We start from the raw sequence: 26,766 nt of genomic DNA, 5'->3' as shown, positions 1-26,766 counted from the left end.
GGAGAAGCAAAATATACAGGCAGCAGTGTCTGGACTATTTAATAAGCAACTGGCCCATTTTTTATGATGGACATCCTTAAAATTGATACTGAAGTAGAACTTTAGCAAAATAAATGCTCATTGCTGTTAATGATGTGGAAGTTTTCCCTTAGACTGGCACAAAAGGAAGCACTGGGATTCAGGGGTTGTGATCTCTACTGGTGCTTCAGGGATATGACTGTTTTCGTAATGCAAACCAGGTCTCCTCTTATGCTCACTGAATCTTAGGACCTCTGATTTTAAAAGTAGCGCCTGCACCCTGATATTTGATGATCCGGTTGACGGATCTTTGTAACCACAAAGCTCTGTTCTGGAGATTGTCATGTTCTGCAGGAGGAGGAGGACCGTGAGTGCAGAAAATGTCCATCTTGGGAACCCCATCCCATCTCCAAAGAAACTTCATTTATGTTTACAAATATTTACTTAGGGAAACATAAAGCCTGTTGCTCTGATGGATTTTCCTGTGAACTTCCCCAACAAGTAGTACCCAGACTAATCAGGACGTTCCTAAAAGCTAAGAAGAAAAGAAAAACAAAAGTGTCCTACATTTTTGCAAGAGGGAGTGTTTTTTAAAGGTCTCTGTTGTGGTAATGGCCTCTATACCTTTGCTGGACTCCCAGAATCTTAATGCAATATGGACTGACACCTTTGGGAGTGGTGAGTCTGAGTCATTTTAGCAAAAGAAGACTCTGAGACGATTTTATTCCTATTATTTTTAGAGCTCACTTTATGACAATCCAGATAACACAGCCCGATTGTTTCTTTTTTGTCAGCCTTAGTGCTTTTGTGCGTGTGCCAGCGGGGTATTTTCCTTAGAGACTGGTTTTCCTAGAAGTGGTTTCACGTGGAAGAGAGACCAGAGCGCGGCAGCCGGTGATGGGGGGCAGTGAGCGGTGGAACAGTTGCATGGGTGTCGTGGGCTGGAGGGCGGCTGTGTTTGTCTGCATTTGTAAAAAATCCTTTGGTGTGTCCTAAGTAATTGGCAAATAATACTGGCATGTGGTAATAGCTAATGTCTGTGTCCTTTGCATGGGCCTTGTTTTGCTATTTCAGTACCGTAGGGGTAAATAAGGAAAAAGAGCAGATATATTCCAGGCGGGCAGGGGGTGCATCGCCCAAAGGAGGAGCGGATCCATCTGCTGCTCCTTGCCAACGCGGCGGTGTTGCTCGCCGTGCGCTTTCGGCAGCCCCTCCCGGAAAACCAACTTCGTAGCCCGCGGAGGACTTTCGCCTTGCCTTTACCGAACCACCCGGAGCGTGTGGGAGGCTGCGGAGCCCCGGGGTGAACTCGGAGCAGGCGGCGGGGCTTGCGGGGGAGCCTTCCCGACCCACGGCGGCCCGCAGCTCATCTCTTCCATTCAAGCTGAGCGCCGTTTCCGCGGTGGCGGAGGGAACACCGGAGGCGCCCGGAGCCGGGCGGGGCCGGGCCGGGCCGCCCCCGGGCCCTGCGGGCGGGGCCGCGCCGCCGCCGCCGCCGCCGCCGGGGTCTCCCCGCCCGGGGGTTGCCATGAAACCGAAAGCGGCTCCCAGCGGCGGCGGCGGCACCGGCGCTTCCTCCCCCCCCCGCCCCGCACGGAGCCGCGCCCCGCGCAGCCGGCGGCGGCCCCGCACCTCCCGCGCCACCGCGGCCCGGCCACCGTCCCCGCCCGGAGGGCAGCGAGTGCCGGGGCAGGTGCGGCGGGGGGGGGGGGCGGTGCCGCGGGTGCGGGGGTCACGCCGGGGCCGGGGCCGGGGCCGAGGCGGGTGTCGAGGAGCGGTGCCGGGGCTGCGCGGGGCCCGCGGGCGGCGGTGGGCGCTGGCCGGGCGCGGCCCCGGGTGAAGGCGGTGGGCGGGAGGCGGGAGGGAGGCCCCGGTGGGTGGATGGATGGATGGATGGGTGGGTGGGTGACAGCCTCTCTGAAGGGCTCTTCCTGCCCCCTCGGCTCGGAGGGGGAAGTCTCTTCTTTTTGCGGCGCTTTTTCGCTTTAAAAAAAAAAAAAAGAGAGGGCCGTGGAGAAAAGGTGAACTTGGTGCGTCCCCCGGGGATGGTGTGGAAGAGCTCCCCCCGCTCTCTCATGGCGCTGCGGTGGGGGGTTTCCTCTGCTCCGCGGAGCCCAGCCCGGCCCCCGCCTGGCGGGCGGCGGGGGCTCCCCGCTCCTCTCCCGGAGGAAGGGAAGGGATGGCCCGGTGTGCGCCTCGGAGGTGGGCAGGGCTGAAATTCTGGAGGGTGAGAGGAGGGAACAAAGCAGCGAGGGTCTGCTGGGGCGGATGAATGCCTTTGCGGCCGCTCTGGGCTTAAAATCGCAGGGAGCTGCATCGAGGATCCCCGCTGGTGTCAGATGAATTCTGCTGGTGGAGGGGGGGGAGGGAATTTCCCCTCCCTGTGTGTGCAGGGAATCCCAGCCAGACCTCTCATTTTCCCTGATTAACAGCACTCTGGGAGCGTACGGAGGCAGTAGGCTTTGACCAAGTACTTTCAACACTCTTCAGATTTAGCAGGAAAAATGGAGAGCTCCTATTGTTGCACTTCTTGAATTGTTTTGCCTGTTGTTAGCTTGGCTGCGCCTTCCCAATGCCAGCCAAGAACAACTTTCCTCATAACTTCCGTTCTATAAATACGGGATGGCTGAAGGGAGCGCAGCGATGTGCTAAAAATAGCTCGGTGTATTCAGGTCAGGCATGGCTCCAGGCCGGCAGCACTAACATGGTTGTATTTTTAAACCTCCCCAGCTGATTGTAGGCAGAGCACGCAGCTTTAACAATGAACATAAAATTGAGGCGCTCCAGGATGCTTTCCTGCAGGAATACCGGCATGACTAGTATCGCTCTTCATCTTCTTTCTCCTGAGGACTGCGTTGCGTTCTTGCTTTTGATTTTAGTGTGAGCCATGGTGGTCGTGTGTTACGCTCGGCCTAAAACCACCCCGCATCGCTTCCTTTGCTGTTAGCCTTGGTTATCTTTCTTATTTCTGTCACGTGGAGAGGTGTTTGCCGTGGATGAGGACCCTGGTGTGCCGGGAGCTGTGCGAGCAGAGGGCAAAACCCCGCAGCCCTTGGCTGAAGGGGGTTTGTAGTCAAAGTCGGGGCAGGGGAGGGATGCGCCTGTGGGCAAGAGCAATAGGGGACAGTGTGACCCTCCAGACCAGTATGATAGGCAGAAACCAGTTGTTGCCAGCTGCTTGGCAAAGGTAATTTTGCAGAAGAGATTCAAAGTCGAATAGCCTGCTAATACCCCTCCAAAAATCTGCCTTCCCAGTACGCACTTGCTCAAATACATAACAAGGGGGCAGTGGTGCCTGGTATCATCATTTGGCCAGAGATGGAAACAGCCCTTTTAAATCATTGGAGGGGACGCAGGGGCAAGTGGAGGGAGACTAGAACAGACTTTGAAAGTCAAGAGGTTTTGGTGCAGTGGGGGAGTGGAGGGATGGACAGAGAGGTGATGTGATTGTAGCTGTGACTTAGAAAAACGATCCCTATGCAGCACCCTGGGTCGATAAATAAGTAAAAGATCGTGTTTCAGGAGAAATGAGTGTTTGGAAAACCAGAGGATGATGATGATGATGGACAAGAGTTTTATTTGTATAAGGGGACAAGAAATACTGTATCGCGTAGAGGAATGAAGCAGGAGAAGTTGGCGAGACATTGTGAAGTTCTAACGCGTCAAGCTTGAGAGAGAAATTAAGGTTATGGACCTGAGCGGAATATGAAGCTGGCTGTGTCAGGTTTGGACACTGAGGAGCTGTGCAGGAGAAGGCCTGTTGGGGAAGGCTGGGGACAGCGGGCTACCTCCGAGCTGGTGGTCACCCACCAGCTGGGTACCGGAGGAGAGGCCAAGGGTTCAGCCTATGCAGGAAGATGGTCTGTGGCAACAGGGCACATCTGTGAGTAGTTGGCAGGAAACTTTGGCTGAAGAGGGGCAAACTGCTGAGAGATAAAATTCAGGGTAATATGAGGAAGGAAGCATGAAAAGAAAAGCTTGTGGCACTCACAGAAACAGCGGAGGGCGCAGGAGGATACACCAAAGGAGTAACTGCGGAGTTTAGAGGGGATGAGGAATGACATCCAGGAGGGGAAAAGATTTCAAATGAGTGCAAAGAGCCGAAATGAGACAGCTCTTTTTCACCCCACAGACTCCCTAATCAGTCTCCCTAAGACAGGAGCATAGTTTTTGTGTAGCCACCAAAGGGCAGAGCTGTGGTCCGCGTCAGGAGCTCTTCGTTCTGTGCTGTGTACTGTTTGGGTCACGTTGCCTCATCCCTTCAGTGGGCAGCTACAGGCTTGTAGGGTGCTTGATCTTCTGGGCTTTATTTGTGTCCTGTCTTTAAGCTAACCTATAGCCCTCTATCTTCTTCAATTCTTTGTCTGAGCCCTTGATTTTACATAAATAGATGTTACTTACGATCAATAAACAGCTGACTGTGGAGAGGTGTTCCTCCCCCCCGGCTCTCCAGGGAGTCTGTGTGAGTTGTAACTTTTCCTGGGCTTCTGATCTTCTTGAGACAGTTGGTGGTGGCTGCAGCGATACAGGTGGTTTCTTTTGTCTGGCAGACCTGCCGTTCTCAGCAGGGGCCAGCAGCCTGCCCGGAGCAGCGTGCCGGCCCGAGGGTGCTGCTGCAGGACCCCAGCCCCACTGCGCAGCCTTACGGCCAGCGTGCCCTCATGGCCCAGACCTGAGTTGCGGTGAGGATTTCAGAACCTCTTCTCTTGCTTTCTAGTTCTTTTCTGTCCAAGTTTCTTGGCGAATGACTGCAAAGAGTTAATATTCACACTGTTAGTCGTCAGTCCCTTATCTGTACCAATTTGGGCTGCAATGCGCAGTTGTTCCACCCTCTTCCCTCAGCCCAGGAAAGACACCAACCTCTTTACCCCAATGCGTGGCTGGGCTCAGGAGGGTGAGGAAACTTGAGTCATGTATATTGTTAATAAAAATGTTGCAAAAATTTCCATAGTCTCCCCAGCTCGGTCTTGCAACAAATAAACAAGTGTGTGAGAAACTGTCTGCACCCTAAACCACGGTGGTTTTGATATGGGACTGCCCAGAGTGCTGTATAGTTAAGCATATTTGTCTCTGAGGGGGAGACTGATAAAGCACGTTTTTGTATGTAATATACTCACATTTGCATATAGGGATTCTCTCAGGGTAAGTATGTTGCTGTGTGCTTATTTTGCAGAAGATAACATTGAAACGTAAAAGTTATTTTTTCTTATTATTATTACGCAAAACCACCTAGCGACTAACCAAACCTCAAGGGGAGGAACGATCTGCAAAGCAGTTTTTCCCGAAGTAGTCTCTGTGAGATGCGCAATGATCAGACCTGATGTGCTAAGTCCTACCGTTTTCAGTCTCGTCCGCTGTATCCATGCACTTGAAACTGGAATGTGGCCCATACTAACTATGAAAGAAACAAAAAATCAAGGGTTTAATTTCTTAATATTGCCTTGGAAACAGCAGGTACAAACAGTTGCCAGGTCGTGTATGCAATGAAAGAGACTATGGAAGGCTACTGGGCACTACCTATAAAGAAAAATCTTGTCCATTTGTGTGTCTCGCTGTCGTCGACATTAAACCTTGTTCACGGCAGTTTTTTACTGACGAATTATGAACACGGACCTTGGGGATGCCTGAGATGCACCTTGAGGTCACTAAAAACGGCAAAGTTATTCACTGCTGGGAGCAATAAAGCTAAAACTGGTGCCAGCAGCGAGAGCGGGGTTGGATGCTGCCCACAGCATGTTTAGCATCCATCTCACACGGCATCTTGCCTGATGCATAAAGGGACGGTTCTGCCTTTTTTTTTTTTCCCCTCCCGGGAGGTCCCTGCACCTTGTTCCCAGCAGGCGTCCAGGCCTGTGGCAGTGGCGGGGCTCGCTGCGTGTCTGCCCAGCTGCACAGGTGTCAGCTGCAGATCGCATGTACAGAAGGGTCCACGGGAAAGCACCACTCCCCATCCATACTTCCATAAATCTCTAGCCTGTCCTGCTTGATCTCATGGGAAGGACTTCTTAAGAGCACATCCTTTCCCTCCTTTTTTTTTTGGGTCCCCAATAGCCTTGGGGTTTTGATATTAGCAGTTACCTTTTTGGTGAGGATGTGTGTCCATACGTCATCAAATGCATGTGTGTGTTAGAGCAAAATCCACTGACCTCATGAATTCCTGAGGCCGCAGCGGGGGGAACGGTTTACCCCTGGAACAAGGGAACACATCAGAAGAAGGGGGTGGCAAGCCCTAGAAAAATTTGAGTTCATCCTACTAATTCGGATGAATAACCAATGAGTTGATTCATAGGTTTCTGTATACACGCTGATTAAGTTCTTCATTAAGACTAAGTCAAATGGTCAGGGGCGTGGAAAATTAAACCCGAGAGCCTCTTATGCCTTGAGTAGGTATTCATGGCCAAATGGACTGAACAGTCAAAGCAACTGATGTCCTGGATAGCATGTTCCCTTGGGGCAGGGAAGGAAACGTAAACTTAAAAGCCCCAAAGACCTAGTTCTGCAAAATTTTTAATGGCCTATTATTTGTTAGGAAAAGTGAGGACTTGACTTTAGCTCCAATACACTAAAAGTAAAAAAATTAAAACGCGTTAGCTGTCTTGCTCTGTCTTTTATTGTTACCTCTTTTCAGTAACTTCTGTTTCTTTATGTTGTTCTTCTGTCTCTCTCTTTTCCTTCATTCTGTTTCCTAAATGCTGTTGCTGTCTGTCTTTTTGGTCGCCTTCATCCTTTGAGCCTGCTTGAAACTTGGTCGGGGTTTCAGCACTGCAGTTGGTGCTGGAGGAGACTGAGGGCTGCCCATGAACAGTATCACCAGCCTATGGCTCTCTACTCATCTGCAGAGTGAAATTGTTTAAAATTAAGATCCTGCTCCTACTCAACTTCTCCATTTGGGGTTTTCCCCAAAGCTTCCCAGAAGCAGATGGTGCTTCCTGGAGCTGTGCTCACAGACCACCACACTTTCTGCAGCGCTGCCTCCTCCCGACAAAACCAGCGGATCCGTCCTTCCTCCAGAGCTGCCAGGCTCAAGGAAAGCCCACGTACGAGCTGGTTTGCTGTTCTGATGTCAGCCTGTGCAGGGGTTGTGCATAGTCAGCAGCTTGCCAGGATGCACCCTGGGGACATAAGTTCGTGGCAAGGACGAAAGAATATCTTCTGGTTTAAAAAGCTTGACTGTAGAAGTGAGCTTAGGCTGCATCTAGAAAGTCAACTTGGATCAATTTAATTGATCCCACAAAGAAGCAGCATGCCTTCGAATCGATGCCTTTCCCTTTGCCACTGACTCTAGTGATAACTTGTCTGTTCCAGAGCTTCAGGGAAGGTTCATGAAAACATGCAGTAGGTTGAGATGCCTCCTGGGAGGAGAGGTGGGAAATTGAAATAGGTTAGAAAGGCTCTGGGAGCAGGCTCAGTTAAAGGGAAAAGGCTAAATGTGTTGCTTTTACTACAAGATATAATAGGAGCTTTCTTTAGAAAACTAGTATTTTAAATAACAGGAGGCTTGAAAATTACCGCTTTTATAGAAAATAAGTTACCTTACTTTAGGGGAGAGAAAAAAAAAAAAAAAGAGACTAGAAAGCCAGGGGAGGGAGCAGAGGAGAATTAGAAAAGAGAGAGGTTAGAGATGGAGCCCGTGGCACTGCCACGAGGGCAGCACATTAGAGCCTTGGGAAGGAGGCTGGCGCAGAGTCAGTGGAGATGAAGGCTGCCAGGGGCCCTGTGTGCGCAATTAAGTTCAGGCTCCAAAATCATTCGGGTTTATGTCCACGTAAATTATTAAAAACCCAAATATAAACATTTATTTTCTCAAAATGGATTTTATCTCGGTTGGAGAGTTCTGGCTTAAATGCGAAATGCCCGTGCAGCCCGTAGCGCGAGTTGATGCAGTCGCTCTGTGACCGAGCCGGTGCCGTTTCCTCCCTGAGCCATCCCTTCGCTTCCTGCAACGAGCGGGTCCACCCGGGCTACCGTGGAAGGATTCACAGGGCTGGAACTGCGTTTTCCTTACATCCTTCTGTGCTTTCTGCTGCCCAGATGTTTTTTTTCTTTGGTCACATCACTCACCACTTTTGTGAAAGGTGAAAATTCCTCCGTATCTTGGATGAGAACTGTGAGAAAAGTCCTTGGTAACCTTGTGTTGCTCCAAATGGTAAAATCTGCAGTCCCCACATCAACACAGTAAAGGAAAATACTTTTCAATGGCTTGCCTTTGCCTTAACGCTTTTAAAGCGTTTTTAGACGTGATCTTTTTCAAAGCTACGCCGGGGGATTTCCACTCCCTTGCTGCTTTAAAATGCTCGTACTGTTGTTTTAACCACAAAGCTTACACTGGCGCACTCTCTCTCTCGTTTGCTCTCTCATTTTCTCCCCATTGAGGACCGGCTACAGTTTTCAGGTACGGCTTTACCAAAATGTGTCTTGTTAATGCCGGCAGGAGCCTAACTTTGCTAGAATTATTTCGCAGCTCTGAAGGGCTGGTGCAGGGGGGTGTGAGCGGCACGGGGCTGCACGGGGGGAGGGCTGCAGACCCCGAAACGTCTCAGGATCTGAGTTCAGCCCCTGAACTGGGGGTGCCAGGGTGTCGTAGGGGTGAGTGACGGTGCTTTCTTACCGAAATTGCTGTTGGTGCTTAGTTAAGACGGTAAAACATCCAGGTATTGCTATGGAAGTGATGGGAACAGAATTATTTTCCATCTGTGAATGGGATCATTTTAAGACAAAAGTTTTCCGTATTATTGTAACTATGTTGTGTTGATTAGATGTAGAGGGATTTCTTGATAATACAAAACTAATTAATGATTAGGAGATCCAGGGAAAATAGCAGATGTAGTGAATAAGCAAGTTGTCCATAAAATCAAAGGTACTTAAGCACCAGACACACTTTGTTAGTTGTAAGAGTTGTATTTTTTAATTTATTTTTTTAAAATGCTATCTCTGTTGTAATCTGTGCATTAAAAAAACCCCAATGAAGTCTGGTCTTATGGGGATTTATTGTAATGCTTGACTGTAACTCTGTGCAAAGGAAACCCTACCATCTTACTCTGCTTAGTGAAAATTTGCCTATGGAGAGTAGCAAATTGATGCTTGCTTAGTAGGGTTTTACTGTGCTTTGAGAATAAAGTTTGTCTGTATACAAAAGAAAATAAATTTGTTCTGCTGCCCTCGGCAGCAACATCCCCTGTGGGGCCTCAGGCACATATCCAATAGCAAATTATTGCTGTTAGAAATATTGTCTGCAGGGTACCAGCTGGTCACCACACCATGGTTTGTAAGCGAGTAGGACAACAACAGAACAGCTCCTGAGGCTGACTTGCTGCCAGGTGAAGCAGGAGCGAGCCCTGAGTCTCAGTGGTGGGTCCGTGTTGGTGCAATAGGGGATCCTTTCCCTCCGCAGCCTCTGGGCTGGGGGGCTCAAATGATGCAGCTGTGGTCCTTCTGCCCCATGGAGACTCTGCAAGTGCACTTTGTTGCAGCTCCTCCTGGGCTGGAAGGCGCAAGGATGATCCCTCAGTGATGTCAGATGTCATCGTCTGCTGTTTTCACATGACTCCATAATATCTGCTGTATCTTAAATATGTATTTCAATTGTGTAGATATTTTTAGTCATTCTTTATCAGACTCTGTTACCTGTTCTGCTCCATATGTTAAGAGTTGGGGCATACATTTCTTGTCCCCAAAACGCAGTGGTTTTGTGGAGGACCTTATATTAGTAGCAAATCATATAACTTTGTTATTTTAATTCAAAAATACTGAAGGCAGCTAATCTACCTAGTTTATAAGGCAGCTTGGAGAGGATCATTTTAATGCAAGGTATGTTCCCCTCCATTATATTTCTGCCTGTCAGCTCACAATGAAGTGAACTTAGACTTCTAAGTTTGACAAAACTTTCCCCACCGTGACTAAGACAAGGCTTCTTGTTCTGATGTACCATAAAAGGTAGATAATTTTCAGAGGGAGGGACAGGGCATCTTCTAAGACTCATCCCTGCCAAGTGCCTTAGGGCAAAGCAATAGAGCTGAACTAGAGCTAGGTGTGTAGGAACATCGCGGCATGACTTTTTTTCTGTTCCCTCTCGTATGTATTTCATGGAAGCATGGTAAGAAAGAAAGTGATCACAATGCTTTTTACTGAGCCATACCCTGATCCTGGAGGGTAACTGAGGATTGCCCTCCCCTCATGCAGCGAACCTGTCGGAAGCCATGCTCTCAACCCCTCTTTGCTGGGCAGCAGGACCAAGGGTCCCAGCTTCTTGTCCATATGTCATGACCAAATCTGTGATAACAACTCACATATTTGCCCCTGTGAGTCTAAAAGACATGGTGGTGTTCAGTGCCTGTGCCTCGGGTCTGCCGTCCTGCAGGTTTTGGTGCTGCAGCCTGCTGTAGTGGTGCACTCGTAGCTCATGGGGTAATTAATCTGCTGACCTTTCAGGGGTGCTTGGCTTCGCGCGAGAGAAAAAAGGAAAAACATATTCTCTTTAAAAAGAGTGACTACGTCATAGGGATGGTTTTCTCTGTGTGCAGTTAGTATGTTTTTGTGGCTAAAAAAAGTTAATCTGTCCACAGTAGTTCAATGTGCTATCGGCGTTGCACACCGCTTCTCTGCATTCTGACTGCGCAGAGGTGGCGCTGCTGGAGGGGAACTGTTTGAACATGGCTTTGAAAGCGTTAATGTAATTTGTATATTATAGTAAGTCATGCCCATGCTGATTTGCCTCCTTATTATCATGTTCTGCTCATCTCTTACTCGGTTTCTGAACAGTAAGATAGGCTAAGTGTGGAGCATTTTAATGGAAAACGTTTGGGCTTAGTTTGGTGTGGTGGTAGTTAAAACAGGCTAGCCCACATTTAAGAAAGTTTATTTTTGTTACGAAAATTCTCCCCTTTGGATTATTTCCAGTGAGGTTAAAGCATCTGCATACAACACAGTTATATAAAGAGCTGCTCCTGAGGCGTTTTGCGTGTGGCGCTGGTGGCGCGGGCAGGGCTGGGATGCTGAGACGGTAGGAAGGTGCAGCTGGGAGCTCTTTGTGCTGCGCTGACGTTGAGCTCCCTACTCTTTGGTGGCTCTTTACAGGACTTGGGCTTAGCTTCTAGTGATTCGTACTACTTTTCTATGTGTGGTCAGAATTAATTCTATTTATTTCGGTATATGGAAATCCATTTTTTTTTGACGTGTAGATTTTCAGTGACTATAGATTGGTGGGGTTTTTTGTGCGTGTGCTGTCGCAGTGGAGTTGCGGTGAAAATCCCTTTGCCGCGTAGTGTTGTGTGTCTGCCAGAAGAGCGTCGTTATGCAGCATGAGCTCTAATGTTTTAAAAGAGCATTACAGTTCATACATGTGCTGAAAAATGACAGTGAATGCAAAGAAAGGACACCTTCCCATTGCGCTTAGTTGTGAACAGGCAGAAGTGAAAGCATACCTTGTCTCCTACGCCGTCAGGCATTAGCGTAAGCAGGAAATTGATTCAGTTAACCATTGGCGTGCTCTCGCTGTCACAAAAAAAGCACTTTTTTTCCCCTGACGGTTTCCCTTTGGTTTCAGTTCAGAGACCACGGGTGTGGGCGCTGGAAGACCCAAGTGGAAGAAGAGCTGCTGCAATCCGCCCTGAGTCACCGGTGGGTACTGGGATGGGGATTACGCACCGCCTGCGATGGTTTGGATGGCATCCCGCCTAGCGCTGGCCGGCGGTAGGTCTGGCACAGGGCTGCGGTTTCTCGGCTCCTCTGAGCCCGTCTCCACGGCTGATTCACGCGGGCACCTCTCCAGCTTGGGTGAAGCATTGCCACGCTTAGGTCCTCTCCTGGGGCAGCCGTTTCCTCCAGCAGAACAGCTGCAAACCTCGCGGCAAGCCCCCTGCGAGGCTGGCAGCGGTGGCAAACATCCCCGGTCTTCTGGAAACCCAAAGGTTTCCATTCTGAATAGGCAGGCTCGCCTCTCACCTCAAGTGATCCTTCCTGTGTCCTCAGGTGCCCTCAGCTGTGCAACGTGCTGCTGAGCGAGGCTGAGGGGGAGGCGGCGCGTTCATGGAGATGCCGAGAGTCTCTTTTTTTAGGAATGGGATCTGGGTTGGGGATATTGGTGCAGCATGAGGGCGTTTAAGGAGATAAAGGCTCTAATTTCAGCAAGAGAGCTGGAAGGGATTGTACCGCAGCAGAGTGCTCCTTGCAGAAAGAGATGGGAACGAATGTAAGCGATTTAATTAATGGCGAGAGCTCTGAAGGCATTTCTGGATGGGATTTTGGGCTGGTGACTGTATTTCTTCTTAACACATACCATAACTTTGTTGCCTAAAACATTTGTAGCATTGTTCACCCCAGCTGGAAGTACTTCAGGAGTTAGGTAGACCCTTAAAGGCAAAAATGGGTAAAATACGGATTACTTTTTTTGCATGTTTTTACACAGTGCAGCATTGACTTGCTAAACGATTCCATCAGATGATACAAGTCTTAGAGTGTAATAGGACTCAGGCAGTTGGCTGCCATGTAAATGGGAGGGCACACTAGTAAGAGAGAGGAAGGAAACGTGTGTTGGGGTTCTTGCCGACCAACGACAGAATGAGTTTGTTGGAAATTCGTCCTGTAGGTAGTCTGTGCTGTGGGAGTTAACGGTGGCAGCTCTCCATCTGCCTCGGAAGCAGCAGGCGCGCTCCGTTGCTGGCATCTGCTACCAAGACAGCCCAGGCAGGAGGCTGGTAATCCCTCAGGCTGCATTTGGGCATCTCTGGTTGATGTGAGGAGAATAGAATTGCTCCTTATTAAGCGTCAGAGAAGCAGGAACCCTGTTTTCAAAGGAGAAAAGGTCAGCTGTTTAAAAATGAAAGGAGCAACGTGGACAATCATCTCTGGTTTGAAGCAGAAGGCAGTTCATTTAGAGGGACTGAATAGGGTAATTTGCAAACTCCAGTTGGAATAGTAAGTCTTTATGCTTGGGATATGATTAGGGCTCATATTCCTGTGGGTTACCGGCGTTAGATGATCAGTTGTGCTGGAGTTAGTCTGACATTCAGCCTGGTGGAGGGCAGGGAGGCTCTCACAAACTGGGCAGGTAAATACCATGCACAACCATGAAAAAGGGCGCTGAGTTACGGAAGCACGTAAATGTTTGTTGTGAAATACTCTTTCGCTGGTTACATGCTTTGGCTTGATTTTGAATTGAGTACTTTACCTATCAGCAGGATTTCCTTGCCCAGTAGGGGATTTTAAAGTAGCAAGGAAAATGGGTGTTGCTTTCTGGAGGCCGGGAGGTCTGTGGCAGCACCGGAGCTCTGCGTAGCACAGTCCTAATCACTGCTTTCGTGGGCCAGGAATCCATTGCAGCAGGGAGTCAGGGCGGTGTATCAGGACTTGGCATACTGTTTAATGCCAGCGTAAGGTTATTAATGGTGATGTGTTGGCCCTGCTTCCCTACCAGAGCAGCAGATACCCTCGGTGACCTTAGAGGAGCTGAGTCAGAGCTCTCAGGGAGGTGCTGATGCCAGTGAGAGTGACTCGAGTGACTGACAGGGAAGGTGATGCAGGCAGAGGAGAAATAGCGTCCCGCAGCACAGCTATAAAATTGAGCACTTCCCCCGTGAAATGCTCTGAGAGCTCAGGTGGGTTGTGCTTTTGTACACATCCTGTAAGGAAAAAATGTCTTCAGAATGCAAAGCCACAAGAAACGAAAACCAGAGTGGCTCTAGGTCTTGAGCTATTTGCAAAAAAAAGTACTGCAAGATTGAGGGACGGGTGGTAAATCTCAAGGTTTGTGATTTACGGCTGGAAACAAATGTTGCTGGATTTTCCTATTAGAAAACTAAGATTGTATTCTGTGCTGTGTATGAGCTTTAGTAGGTTGAGAGGAAAAACTTATGTGACGCTTCTGATTGCATTTTTTTTTCTTTTTTCTTTTTTTCTCTTTTTTCTTTTTTTCCCCACCGTTTCTTTCAGGCAGGATGAATATAGCCAAGAACTTGCACATAATAAAGTAAAACTCTGAAAAAATAGTAGTAGAGTTTACTGCTATAAATGAGTGACCGACTGTGAAAAGAAAGATGTCAAACTAAGAGGCTTTGCCTCCTGTAACACCTAAATTGAAGGTAAAATCCCCTTGCTGCCTTCTTTTTTGTACGCTTCTTGCTGTAAACCACAAAGCTGTCTCTTGCTTGAACCAGTGCAATGAACTCGTGAAGTCATGTGGGTGGCCCCTGCATTAAGTGTAGACTTTCCTGGTGGACATTAGGGACAAGACTTGGCCTCTGCTTTCCCCAACCATGTGTGTGACTCCTGTAACTGTTTTGAAACTAAGAGCTGCTGCAAGAAAACTTAATAAAACATAAAAATCTCTATTCTGAGGAATAATTTTCAGATTGTGAAACTCATTTCCAAAGAAGTGTGCTTTGATGCTTGCCATGTAGCCATCATTTTGTGGTTCTCTGAGCGTTTTGTTGTTCCTCCATAGTTGGCACCACATTTCCCTCCAAAATTTGTCGCACCCTGCTGCAAATGAAAACCCTCCTACGAGCGGCATCCTGCTGCAAGGGGTAGCCAAAGCGGCCTGTCTGCCGGTGAACATTTGAAAGGATTCTCCCTGTGTCTGGTGGTTCCCAGTGCAGCTCCCATGGCCTGTGACGAACTCACTGGTCTCTCGGGCATCTTCATGCGCCAGAACTCTGCCAGCGCCATCTCTCTGGACTTCGAGCCTGACGCCGACTACAAGTTTGTCGAAACTTTAGAAGACCGGTACAAGTGCGCCTACTGCCACCTCGTCCTTCACAACCCCCACCAGACAGGATGCGGCCACCGATTTTGCCAGCAGTGCATTCTTTCTTTGAGGTCAGTGCAGATTCCTCCTGCATCCACAAGCTCTCTGTCCTGTCCCTTCCTAAAAAGAAGTCAATGCCTTCTATAAATCAGCAGTGAGTGCCATAATAATAGTACCGATCTGATAAAATGCTGAAGGAGTCAATGGGAAGACTCTGCTGAACTCAATGACTGCAGTCTCAGTGCTTTAAAGTTGTCTTTAAAGACCTTACCCAGTGTTGGTGAGGAATGCTTTGGTAACTGCAGGGAAGTCAGCGTAAAGAAATTGTTGATATAAATTTAAGCACTACTGCATGAGATGCTATTTTGGTCTCTCTGTCTCACATTGTGCTGTTCAGCTGAATTTGTTGCATTAATGTCTTACAGTATTGGCACTGGTGGTTAGATTAAGCTGTTTTCACTTGCTTCTGTATAGTTTATTTTATTTTAGTGGAGCTTTAAAACTGATGTTAGTATTACCCAATACTAGAGTCAGATCTCAAGGCTGCTGGCATCCATCTGCTTGGGATTTACCCGCAGGTACAAATGAGTTTACCCCACAGACCTGTCTGGAAATACATTACGTACTGGTTGCTGTGCCCAAGGGCAGGATTTGGCCCAGGAAGGCTGCAGAGGAGCCTGATTACGTGGATGGATGTCGCCATTTACCTTTTACGATTTTTAGATGTTTTGTGTTTGCTGCTTTCTCTCTCTGAGTTGCCTCCCTTTTGCACTGCCTCAATAAGTATTTTATTGTCCTTTATCCTGGGACTTCTGGAAGTCTTGAAAGATAGGAGCCATGAGATCTTTTTTTACTGGCGTAGCAAGGAGTGCGCTGCTTGCGCTAGGCAAAGGCTGGGTTTAATGCACACGATGGGATTATTTCAGATAAGACGTTTGCGAGCAGGAGATGGCGAGAGTGTCACAAAGTCCTGTTAATTAAAATCATCTTATTAACACTCATAGGACAAACTCTGCTTTCTGCTACACATTCACTTTCGCACCTTAATGCTCTCCTAGAGTTGTAGATAGAATTTGGCTGTGTAGCTGCCAGACAAAAGTGGTTTTGAAGCACTTTTTTTGGTTGTTATGGTATCCTAGTACTGAGTTCTGCCAGAGTCAGATTCTAGCGTAACCCAATTTTGCAAAATAAATCAAATTTTCTGTGTGTTAACATGACTCTTCTTTCGATCTAGAGAGTTGAGTGCAGTACCCACCTGTCCTGTCGACAAAGAAACAATAAAAATGCACGAGGTAAGTGGCTGTAGTTGCAGTTGCTTCAACAGTCAATATCTGCTTGGAAAAAGCTGGACATCTGGGAACAAGGTGGCTCGTAGTCTGTTAGTCCTCAGGGGCAGAGCAGTTCTTGTCTCTGAAATGATGCTAAGGGAAGCAGTGTATTCAGTGGTGCTCTCCCAGAAAGGAAGTATGGGTGTATAGCTAACGCTTTATTTTATATCTCATGTTCTGAACTTATTTCATTTTAGTCTTTGTATTTCAAGTAAACTGTTGAAGAGTTTCACAAAGTTTTAAATTTTCCCTAGTCATCAGATGGCTTTTTTTGGTGGGGATCGCTTATTGACTTGCCTTTTTAATGCCCCATCTTGCTGGGGGATCTTATTTATTTGTCTTTGTTTTGACTTGGTTATAATTTGTTGCCTTAACTATTTCCATTATATCTCATTAACCCTGCAGACTTAATTTACTTTTGGGTAACTTTGTAGAGGAAAAGATAAGTTTATGCTTCCTGTTTTGCAAATTGATTATTTCTTTCTTTGGTGTTGTTTTTGTTTTTTTTTTTTCTGTAATGGATTCATTTATCCTTATTTATATGCCAAGGCTTGAAAGCATACTGCATACTTGGTCCTGCCAGAATGAATTTTCCAGTGAAATCAAATCAAATCCTTCCTTTCTTCCCTACTCCTGATAGGAAATTGTAATCAGGCTGTCCACATGATTTTTGTTTTTCATTCGCTGTCTTCTACTTTGTGCAAATTTTGATGGCAGTAGTGCAACAGTGAGCAGCTTTATAATGCTCATTATATGAAGATGTCTAAATAAGACTGAAAGTTTGCTCTGGGGGCTTAATTTGCTTCTGCATGCACAACTGGGAACGGTGCTGTTTCTCAGAGTCTACAGAAGGGATATCTCAGCATCATCTCCATTCCAAAGACATACTGCGTGCTCAAACGTCGGAGCTGCATGCACAGAGCTGGTTTGGTCTTTGGGGCCCGTTAGTTCAGGCTGCTTCCTTCCAGATCCAGGCAGGCTCTGGCAGCGGTTTTGTAGCTCCTGAGCTACTACCCCTGCTGGCTGTGGGATGGATCAGCATCTGTGGAATAACTATATGGGGGGAAAAAACCCTATGCTTATTAGAAAATTCATATATGTTTTAGTTTATATTTTTAGTATAAGTTTTCAATATGACTTATCAAGAACCATACTCACAACTGTGGAGTCTACACTTGTGTGCTTAAAAGATTTGTTGTGATGTTTTGCTTTTTTATATTCTCTCTAACATCCTGTGTGACTGGATATGAGGACTGGTTTGCTTCCTTTACAGGTATTCAAAGACAACTGCTGTAAAAGAGAAGTTCTGAATTTGCATGTGTTCTGCAAAAACATTCCTGACTGCAATTCAAAAATAATTCTGGGACGATACCAGGTTAGTTTGCTTGGTCAAATTTTGAAGCCTTTGATTTTCATGCAAACTCTGTGTATTTATTGTAAGATAAATTCCAATTATTGTCTTCAGACTTCAGAGTTATTGTAGCAACGTGGTTTAAGTACATCGACTATGACTTAGCTGTACACCATAAGTAACAAACGTTAAGCTCAAAATATTACGGCTGTGAGCTTGTTCCGGCTTTGCCTTAGGTTATTTGTTTGATAAGAACCATTTGCTTTAGGTAGCTTTAGTATATCTGTAGCATCTATACATACCTTCTGTATGCTTAGGTGCCACGTGATGGTTGACTCAAGAAATCTTGCCAAGGCGTAGTGGCCATTTGGGCCTTTTTTCGGGAAGTCAGTTGAATGAAAAGTGGTAGTCATACAAAGGACTCTCCAAATTTTCATGTTCACTATAGTTTTGAGGTTGGAAAAGGAGAAAGTTTACAGAGAAAAGAGTACATGGAATTTTGTTTGTTACCAAACTGCCGAATGTCTCTGTGGGTCTGTTGGGCAACTGGAGATGCGATGAAATACTTTGGGGTTTAATTTACTGTCACGTGTTGCAGGAGCATCTTCAGCAGTGTTTGTTTGAAAGCGTGCAGTGCACTAATGATGGATGTTGTGATCAAATTCTACGGAAAGACTTGAAAGAGCATTTGAGCCGGCACTGTAAATTTCGAGACGAAATGTGTCAGTACTGTAATAAATATGTGATGTTAATTAACATAAAGGTAAGATTATAAAGCATTCCCTGGGAATCCATAGCACGTGTTTCTTCTTAATGTTGCTGGGTGAAAAGTTTCCAGCATTGCAATGGGCCTTAACAACCCCTGAAACACAATTTGGCTGAGTAGCTGAAGGAGAAAGTATAATAAACGTACTTTAAATAAAACCAGTTACTGTTGCTCGCTTATGAACAACAACGTGATATGGGGCTTACACATGTATGTTTGGGATTACTTTTTGCATAGCTTCCTCCATGTATACTACTTCACAAAAACCCAAACCATTGCCTTGTTTTGTTTCTTTTTTCCCCAGGATCATGAGAAAAATGACTGTCCTGATTATCCTGTGCCTTGTCTCCAAAACTGTTCACAAATAATTCTGAAAAAGGAGGTACTATTATTTTTTTCATATACCGTCATTCAGCAGGTCACAGACATTTATGAAAACTGAAAGTGACGTTGCAGACCACATTGGCCCGTGCCAATAAAACTTCATTGCTCTAAGTATTTTCTTTGTTTGGCCCTAAAAGGAATATACATCCCATCTTAGAAGTGAGGTATTCAGTCACTGCAAACTCTTGGCATTTTGCAGTATGGAAAAACATCTGGCTTGCTTATTGACTCTGAATACTCATTTCCCTGTTTACGTGATCGGTGGTGTCATGACATTGGCCTTTGTTCACCCTTTATGCAGGCATTGAGATTTTATTAGTGTGGCAAGTTACTTCATATTTATGTCATAGCAAGTTTCTTTGTTAATACATGCAGATTGAAAAGCATCACGCTGTGTGTCCTGAGGCAGAAGTGGACTGCCCATATAAGCAGTATGGCTGTCTTGTAAAGGTACTGTTTTATAGATCTTTGTCTGTACCGGGACTAGAATTTGTCTCCCAAAACAATCAGAGTAATTAATAAAAAAAACCCAAACACCCCATTTTTTGTTCTTTCACAACCATTTCTAATATCAGCTAAGATGCTGTACAAGAGAATCAGGACTGCTGTTCCCTCACTTTCAAAGCACAGAGGAGACATTTTAAATACTTGCATCAATAAATTTTTTACTAAGAGCTTCAAAAATCTGCGTATCTTATTATTTTATTCTTTCACTTCCCCCTCTGCCTCTCTAAGATTAAAAGAGGGAAACTTGCCGAACATGAAAACAGTGCCCTGAGGGAACACATGCTGCAGATTTTGGACAAGAACTCCCGGTTGGAAGAACAGGTAAGATGAAGTCATATTTAAAGAGCACTCTTCAGTGGTGCTTCGCTGGTTAGAGGATGATACGAGATTCTGCATTTGTTGCCTGGTTTAGCTCAGCTACATTTTAAAAGACTGTTTTTGTCATCTTTGCACACCTCAAAAGTCAGCGTAAGCTTTTCTAGTGAAGTCAGTCAATCAGATGGAAACCTCTCTATGCTCAGGCACGTATATTCTCCACCAAGCACGGTGGGAGGCTCGTTGCCATCGCTCACCTCATTTGCTTTTGGTCTCTGCTTACAGTAGGTACAAAGTTTGGAGATAGAGCATTTTAAAGTTTCAGTGGCTGGTCAGATTGCTCCAAAAAGGAGCCTTTACATGCCCAAGTCACCCCCCTCTGTAAAGGCAGCACAGAGTAGTGCAGAGCCAGTTGCAAGCAGCTTTCCACTCGTGATGGCTTCTGCGGCTCCCATCAGGTGACACTGGGTGTATGCTCAATCCTGCTAAGGTGAAGGCATCCAAACTGATGATTGACTTACTCTTCTGCTTGCTTATGCTAAAAATAAGTGCCCTGAAATCCTACAACTTGGTTTTGGAGTTAGTACTACTCACTGACTCATCTTTTTTACTGGTTAGACCCTAATACGGGGGGGAAGTATATACATACACACAGAAACACATGCACATGTGTGCATGTAAGTATGTATTATCCCCCGAATGGATCATCATGATGGGGATGAGAGATATGAGTCTCTTTACGCCTGTTGCCACACAGATCTATTAAAGAATATGATTACCTTATGTTCCATTCTTTCAGACAAATGGACAAATTCACAAATTCTGAATTAAGTAGTGCTGTATCTAGCTAAGTTAAAGGCTTTGCACTGTAAACTTTTCCACTTTCTCCTACATAGTCACATATGTTTTAATTTGATCGTTGTATATTTTGGTGTGCCTTAGCATTTTTACTCTGGTTTTTCCATCTGTAGATATCTGACCTATATAAGAGCCTGGAATGTAAAGAGATTAAAATCCAGCAGCTAGCAGAGGCCATTAAAAAGTGTGAGAAAGAATTCAGGCAGTTTACACAGCTGTTTGGTAAAAATAGCAACTTGATGGTAAGCACACAGGTGAGACATTAATTTTATCTTTTTTGGCCAATTGCTTTCTTGTGTCCTTAAATGTATTTATGCCATAAAAGTTGTTATTAATAGCAAGGCAATAAAAAATACTGTCTCCCAAACACTTTACAAGCCCTTCTTGGTTTTTTACAATACAGTATTGTTTTCTCATTTTAACCAATAAAGAATTTTGGATATCTGATCTGGGCAAAAAGCACTGTATAAATCCTCACGGCCAGATCCCCAGAGCAAACATGCAGATGTAAATTTGAATAATCAGTTGACTGAAGTGATGCAGTGCGAATTGATCTGAGTAAGGGACGGCTTCTCAGTCACTAAATACTGAATTAATTGTGAAGGAGCATTTGGATACGTTCCTAAACCAGCAGAGTACTTGCAAATGCACCATATAGTTGATATTGCCGACAGGCTAAAAGCTTCTTTCTCTTATTTCAAACGAAGTGGCATTTTATGAATGTCTCTTGTCTCTGCTTCCACCCTCTTCCAATGGCATGAACTGGGAAGGCTCTGGCCAGTCACCTGGATAAGTCTGCGCGCCTAGAATCACAAGTGAAACAGCTGATACAGATGGCAAACCAGCAGCAAAGTAAATTAGACTTGCGACCCCTGTTTGACACAATTGAAAATGTAAAGCAGAAGATTGCCCTGATGGAGACATACGATCAGCGCTTGGGTGTGTTGGGGACTTTTCGTTTCTTTTCTGCATGGTGTGGGGTTTTTGCTGATTTACTGGTGGCTAAAGTAGAGACTCTGGTCCTACAGTCAGTCAATTGCAGCTATTAGCCAGAAAGGGCTTTCTTCTTGCTTTCTAAGACCAAGCCATGGTGGTGTGTGCTGTATCCTCCAGCCTTCCCCTACTCCACAACATCTCCTGAATTCCTGTGGCACTGCAGGGCCAGAGAGCAGGGCTTGGTCAGGCTGGTGCGCTGTGATGGAGGCAGTGGTACTATCCATAGTCAGGCATTAAATCTGGTTTTAGTTACCAGTTTTCCTTATTAAACTGCAATTACAATTAAAAAAAAGTTAACAAATGCAGTAACACTAGTTAACAGCCTGTACTCAGGCTTGAGTCGTTCAGTATCGTCAGCTCGAGTCTGGTTGCTCTTTGTATCCCGTGCTCTGACAGTTTTATTTTACCAAATGTGTGTCTCTTTTTTTTTTTTTTTTCCTTCCCCTCCAGTTGTTTTGGAAGGTCAGTCCAGCAAACACGATCTCCAGATCAATATTCACAAAGCCCAGCTCAATAAAAACGAAGAACGATTTAAGCTTTTGGAAGGCATGTGCTACAATGGGAAATTAATCTGGAAAATCACGGACTACAAGATGAAGAAAAAAGAGGCGGTAGAAGGCCGTGTGCTCTCCATATTCAGCCAGCCCTTTTACACCAGCCGCTGCGGGTACAGGTTATGCGCCAGAGCCTACCTGAATGGGGATGGCTCAGGAAAGGGAACACACGTCTCCCTCTACTTCGTAGTGATGAGAGGGGAGTTTGACTCGCTGCTGCTGTGGCCTTTCAAGCAAAAAGTTACACTGATGCTTCTGGACCAAAGCGGGAAAAAAAATCACATCGTGGAAGTCTTTAGAGCTGACCCCAACAGCAGCAGTTTTAAAAGGCCGGACGGAGAAATGAATATTGCCTCTGGATGTCCACGCTTCGTGTCACACACCGTCCTGGAGAACACAAAGAACACTTACATCAGAGACGACACACTGTTTTTGAAAGTGGTTGTGGATTTAAGCGATCTGGAGGAATTGTGAAAAATGTAACCGATCAATGGGACTGCTTTAACCATTAAGAAATGCTTTTTTTGGTGACTACCAGCCATGCAAGAGTGAATTGCCATCAGTCAAGCTACTACTGATAATCTTTTGAGGCTTTTGGACCACATAACAGTCAATGAATTGCCAAAGCATCAGCTTTTCCTTTTTTAACCCTTTTTTGAAGACTGCGTTTTTAAGGCAGCTAGAAGTCCGGTTTGATGCGAACATGCGTTCGATCCAGACTTGGCTCAGTCCAGGCTGGAGGGAATGGTCGGCTGCCATCACCAGACTGGCATTTGGAGATGAAACTCCTCCAGTAAGCCCCCCGGGAGCCCAAGCAGGCCTGTGGGCTCCCCTCCCTCACACACAACTGAAGCCATGCCCAAGTGTGCGAGTGCGTTTCACCCGTCTGAAATGGAAATGTTTCAACGTTAGTACATTTGAATCCATGTTATCTCGATCCCTCCATCTCCTGGATTTTTGAAGCGGGGAGAATGGCTTCAGCTGGGGATCTTGCATCTTTTTTATGTTTGTTTTAATTGTTTTTTTCCAGAAAGCCCAGAGGAAAATGACAGTGCTTCTTACTTTTCTAGCCTGGTATTTCAGCTGTAACCCCAAGTCACAATAGCCTTGTTACGTCCTTTCCATTCCTGCCTAGTGCCTTGGGACTGATTTCCATTGATGGCGAACATCCACAGTCCCCACCTGAAGTCAAAAGAAGCCGCAAGCGCTTCTCACCTCTCAGGGCATGGCCAGAAGCGGGTTACTCGGCCAGCCTGCCAGCTCTTGGCTGCGCTGCTGGGAGAAGAGGGGCAAAACTCCTGTACTTTTGCTCCCACATCTGCACAAAAGAAATGTTTTATGGCCTACCAGCTCTACAGAAGGCAGGAAGAGCTTTGGATACCTGCTTGGGAAAAAACCCACATAACATGCACTGTTCCCGTCTGCTAGAAATTTGGATGTTTGGGAAAAGAGAGGGGAAATGGATTAAGGAGTGAGGTTGCTGTAAAAATGTGTTTCTTACAGGTAGCGCAGCTGTAGTGTTTGTTAAAGGGCGAGAAAGCCACTGAATAACAACTGCTGACTCTGAAGTACATCTGATGATCTTAATTTTTATTCCAAGTTCCTTCCATACTGCAAGGGAATGCGTGCATTGTACGGGGTTTATTGGAGACGCGCTAAAACCACCAACATCAGGCACTGAGGAACAAGTGACAAAGAATACACGTGCCTTTTTAAAGCCTTTTGGGTGCCTGTAAGAGGGATGTAATTTTGCACACTCGGTCATTTTGTTATTACGAGTGACAGAATTTTGTGTCTCTCATCTGTCACGGATCAGGTAGTGAAACCACTGCAACGTTATCCATTGCTCCTGCAGTCCACTGGCAGAGCAAGCCTGGAGCTTGTCAGGAGGCAGCAGGAAACCAAGCTGGGTTTAGAGTAAGAGTAAACTAGGCAGGATGAAAATCAAAACGGGACACAGACTGCAAGGTATAAGGTAGAAAATTCAAGAGGGCACATGTGGCAAAATCAAAAATGCCCTTTCCTTGTGGGATGTTGAAATCAACTGAAACAAAGCGATTTGGGGATTGATACTAAGACGAAGGCAAAATACCGTATTTTATATCTACGATCTCGTTGCTAGGCATTTATTTTCCCACACGGTTTCTAGGACGTAATTCAGACACAAATGTTCTCAAATTCAGGGGTGGGAGGGAAGAGACCTTCGTTATCTGTACCTTATGGTGAGTTAGCTATATCTTAAATCTTCGTTTTGATCTAGATTGTCCTTTTTGTTGTACAATGTCAGGATGTACTGGGCCACTGTAGGGGCTTTCCGTGTTCTCAGGGACAGATGGCGAGGGCCAGATTTTATTCTTTTGTACGGCCATGACTAACTTTAAGAGTCGTTTTGGCTGTACAACAGAGAGAATTAGGCCTCATGTCCCTAACACTTCATTAAGGAAAGAGCAAGCTTGGTTTGAAAATGATGTGGCATTCTAGGTATTCTAGGATGTCCTGAGCCTTGGATGTGGACTTCATTTGATTATTATTTTAATGTTCGTCAGGTAACTTTCAAAGTGGCACAACTTGCATAATAACCACTAATAACTGACAGAAACGTACCACCCATGTTTCCTGGGACTCTCCAGTACATTGAGTGTAAAATATAGAAAGCGATAAAGAACTTGGAGAACCGAGGGAGGCAAGCGGGAAAGGATGCAGTCTGTATCCTGGCAAATTCCCAGCCCTCTCCACCTCCACCACCCCAAGCGTAAAATGGGGATAATAATACTTGCAGAAGCGTTAGGACTATGTAAATGTTTGTGAAGAATTTTGAGCATGAAAAGAGCTAAGTATTATTAAAACTCCATTTCTAATTGTTAGAGTAGGTGATGGCATAGTGACGTGGATAAGTGTTTAGTGTGTTCCTGGACAGATGTTGAAAGCATGTTTGGTTTTAGCCAGTCCATACTGCAATCTCTCCTCTACCTACCAGTTGGGTTTATTTTTTTGCCACGAATATTCCTTTTAAAGTTTGCAAGCACAAATGATTCGTTATGGGGGATGGAAACATCCCTTTTGAAATACTGCCTGTTTTATAAAGAATTAATTGAAGAAATGATTTTTTTTTTTAAAGACAACCTTCTTTAGATTGATTCTTTTTAATACAGCAATTGAGAGATTTGTGTTAAAATTTTCAGCAATTTTTACTACTAAACAGGGTTTTAAATTTCATGCCATTCCTAATAAAGAAAAAGATGTTGTATAGCATGAATTGTTGGAAGAATTTTGATGTTGCATGAAAAACACCAAAAAACTTTTCAATAATATTGTACTGGGTAAGTAACCAAAAGAGCATAGGGTATTTCTGCATCAGCATACAGTATGTTTTTAAGGTATTTATTGACAGTTTGTAGTTGTTTGAATATCTCTTACTACAATACAGGCATTTTTCTAGCCAAATGTCATCACTGTATATGTAAACTAATGTAAGAATAAATAATTTTACCATCCTTCTGGAGTGAGTGTGGCATATATTCCTTTTGGTGGGATTTAAGCAAATTGTTTAGAAGGATGTGGAGTACAGGAATTTTGTTTACAACCCAAAAAAAAATCCCGACACTGCTTTAGATTAAGAATCAATGTGCTTCACAGATATTTTGGTTTATTCTTGAGTATTGTAAAGCAGCTGCACATAGAAGTTCAGTAAATTCCAAGCTAGATCAGTGAAGATCCATGAGGTCTGAGGATCCATCAGAATCACAACAGGACATTATTTCTATTTGGGGTAGGTCTGGGTTCAGCTGAGGTTGGATTTCTTTCAGTTCAGGCCAGTAACAGAGGAATTGTTTTAGTATCCCATGATTACTTCATGCTTGAGAACATGGTATTTTAAAAATGGGAATGGAAAACTTGGCACGGTTAAGCCTAAAGTGTTGGAAATCAACTTGGGGAAAATGTTAGCATCTGAGTCCCATTCAGAGAGTTGAGTTAGTTAGAAGAGACTTAGCTGAAAAGTAAAATTACTGAAAAAGAAAATTGGTAATGTTTTACCTCAAACCGTGATGCTTTGTGAGAGCTCAAACACACACTCAGTGCCACAGGGTGTCGCAGGGCTGTAAATATGGCCCGTAGGGTGAAGGTGATGGATGGCCTTAGCACTGTGCTGCTGCAAGCAGCAGGAGAACATCCTCCACACTGCAAGAGGGAGCGTGAAACGAGGTCCCAGGGCAGGACTTGAGCTCCCTTAGTTGATTTACAGCCAACTCCGCTTGACTCGCATCTGCCTGTGTGGAGACAAAGACATGCAGAAAGGCTGTGTCCACATACTGGTGGCGCAGCAACAGGATGGTGGGGGGAAGCTTGGGCTGGGGAGGTCTCCACTGCAGGAGCTACAGCTGGACATGGCTCTCCCAGGGCTGTTCCTTGGGAGCTGTGGGAAGTCAGTGCACTGGGCTACAGCCCATTAGGGCTAATTGCAGAGCTGAAATTCAATAAGGGCAAGTGTAGGGTGCTGCACCTGGGGAGGAATAACCCCATGCACCAGTACAGGTTGGGGGCTGACCTGCTGGAGAGCAGCTCAGCTGGAAGAGACCTGGGTGTCCTGGTGGACAACAGGATGACCATGAGGCAGCAATGTGCCCTCGTGGCCAAAAAGGCCAGTGGCATCCTGGGGTGCATCAAGAAGAGTGTGGCCAGCAGGTCGCGGGAGGTCATCCTCCCCCTCTACTCTGCCCTGGTGAGGCCACATCTGGAGTACCGTGTCCAGTTCTGGGCTCCCCGGTTCAAGAAGGACAGGGGACTGCTGGAGAGGGTACAGCAAAGGGCTACCAAGATGATTAGGGGACTGGAACACCTCTCTTATGAAGAAAGACTGAGGGATTTGGGTCCCTCCAGCCTGGAAAAAAGACGACTGAGGGGGAATCTTACCAACACTTATAAATACTTAGAGGGTGGGTGTCAGGAGG

At 45.8% G+C, this 26,766-nt stretch overlaps 1 protein-coding gene across 6 annotated transcripts; it reads left to right on the top strand.

Moving 5' to 3' along the window:
- The first annotated feature begins 1,617 nt into the window (after positions 1–1,617).
- TRAF5 (TNF receptor associated factor 5) lies at positions 1,618–25,301 on the top strand. 6 transcript variants are annotated; one of them, XM_054194135.1, is made up of 13 exons: positions 1,618–1,711; positions 11,561–11,634; positions 13,949–14,093; positions 14,456–14,829; positions 15,993–16,050; positions 17,360–17,461; positions 18,036–18,200; positions 18,508–18,585; positions 18,963–19,037; positions 19,323–19,415; positions 20,381–20,521; positions 21,038–21,206; positions 21,714–25,301. In XM_054194135.1, the coding sequence occupies exons 4-13, from the start codon at positions 14,615–14,617 to the stop codon at positions 22,289–22,291; spliced, it is 1,674 nt and encodes a 557-aa protein (XP_054050110.1). In that variant the 5' UTR covers positions 1,618–1,711; positions 11,561–11,634; positions 13,949–14,093; positions 14,456–14,614; the 3' UTR covers positions 22,292–25,301. The 6 variants fall into 6 exon arrangements, with proteins under 6 accessions (XP_054050110.1, XP_054050114.1, XP_054050109.1 ...); XM_054194139.1 differs by having other exon boundaries at positions 13,945–14,093; positions 20,381–20,509; XM_054194134.1 differs by having other exon boundaries at positions 13,945–14,093.
- Positions 25,302–26,766: the final 1,465 nt, after the last annotated feature.

This window comes from Rissa tridactyla, chromosome 3 (genome assembly GCF_028500815.1).
Source record: "Rissa tridactyla isolate bRisTri1 chromosome 3, bRisTri1.patW.cur.20221130, whole genome shotgun sequence".
NCBI lineage: Eukaryota > Metazoa > Chordata > Aves > Charadriiformes > Laridae > Rissa > Rissa tridactyla.
This window is presented reverse-complemented; position numbering and strand designations above follow the sequence as displayed.

Bases quoted from the DNA above. Each gene is read 5' to 3' on its own strand.
- TRAF5 (XM_054194135.1), top strand. From the start codon at position 14,615: ATGGCCTGTGACGAACTCACTGGTCTCTCGGGCATCTTCATGCGCCAG. The intron at 20,522-21,037 runs GTGAGACATTAA...TGAACTGGGAAG, and splicing joins ACTTGATGGTAAGCACACAG to GCTCTGGCCAGTCACCTGGA. The intron at 21,207-21,713 runs GTGTGTTGGGGA...CTTCCCCTCCAG, and splicing joins GACATACGATCAGCGCTTGG to TTGTTTTGGAAGGTCAGTCC.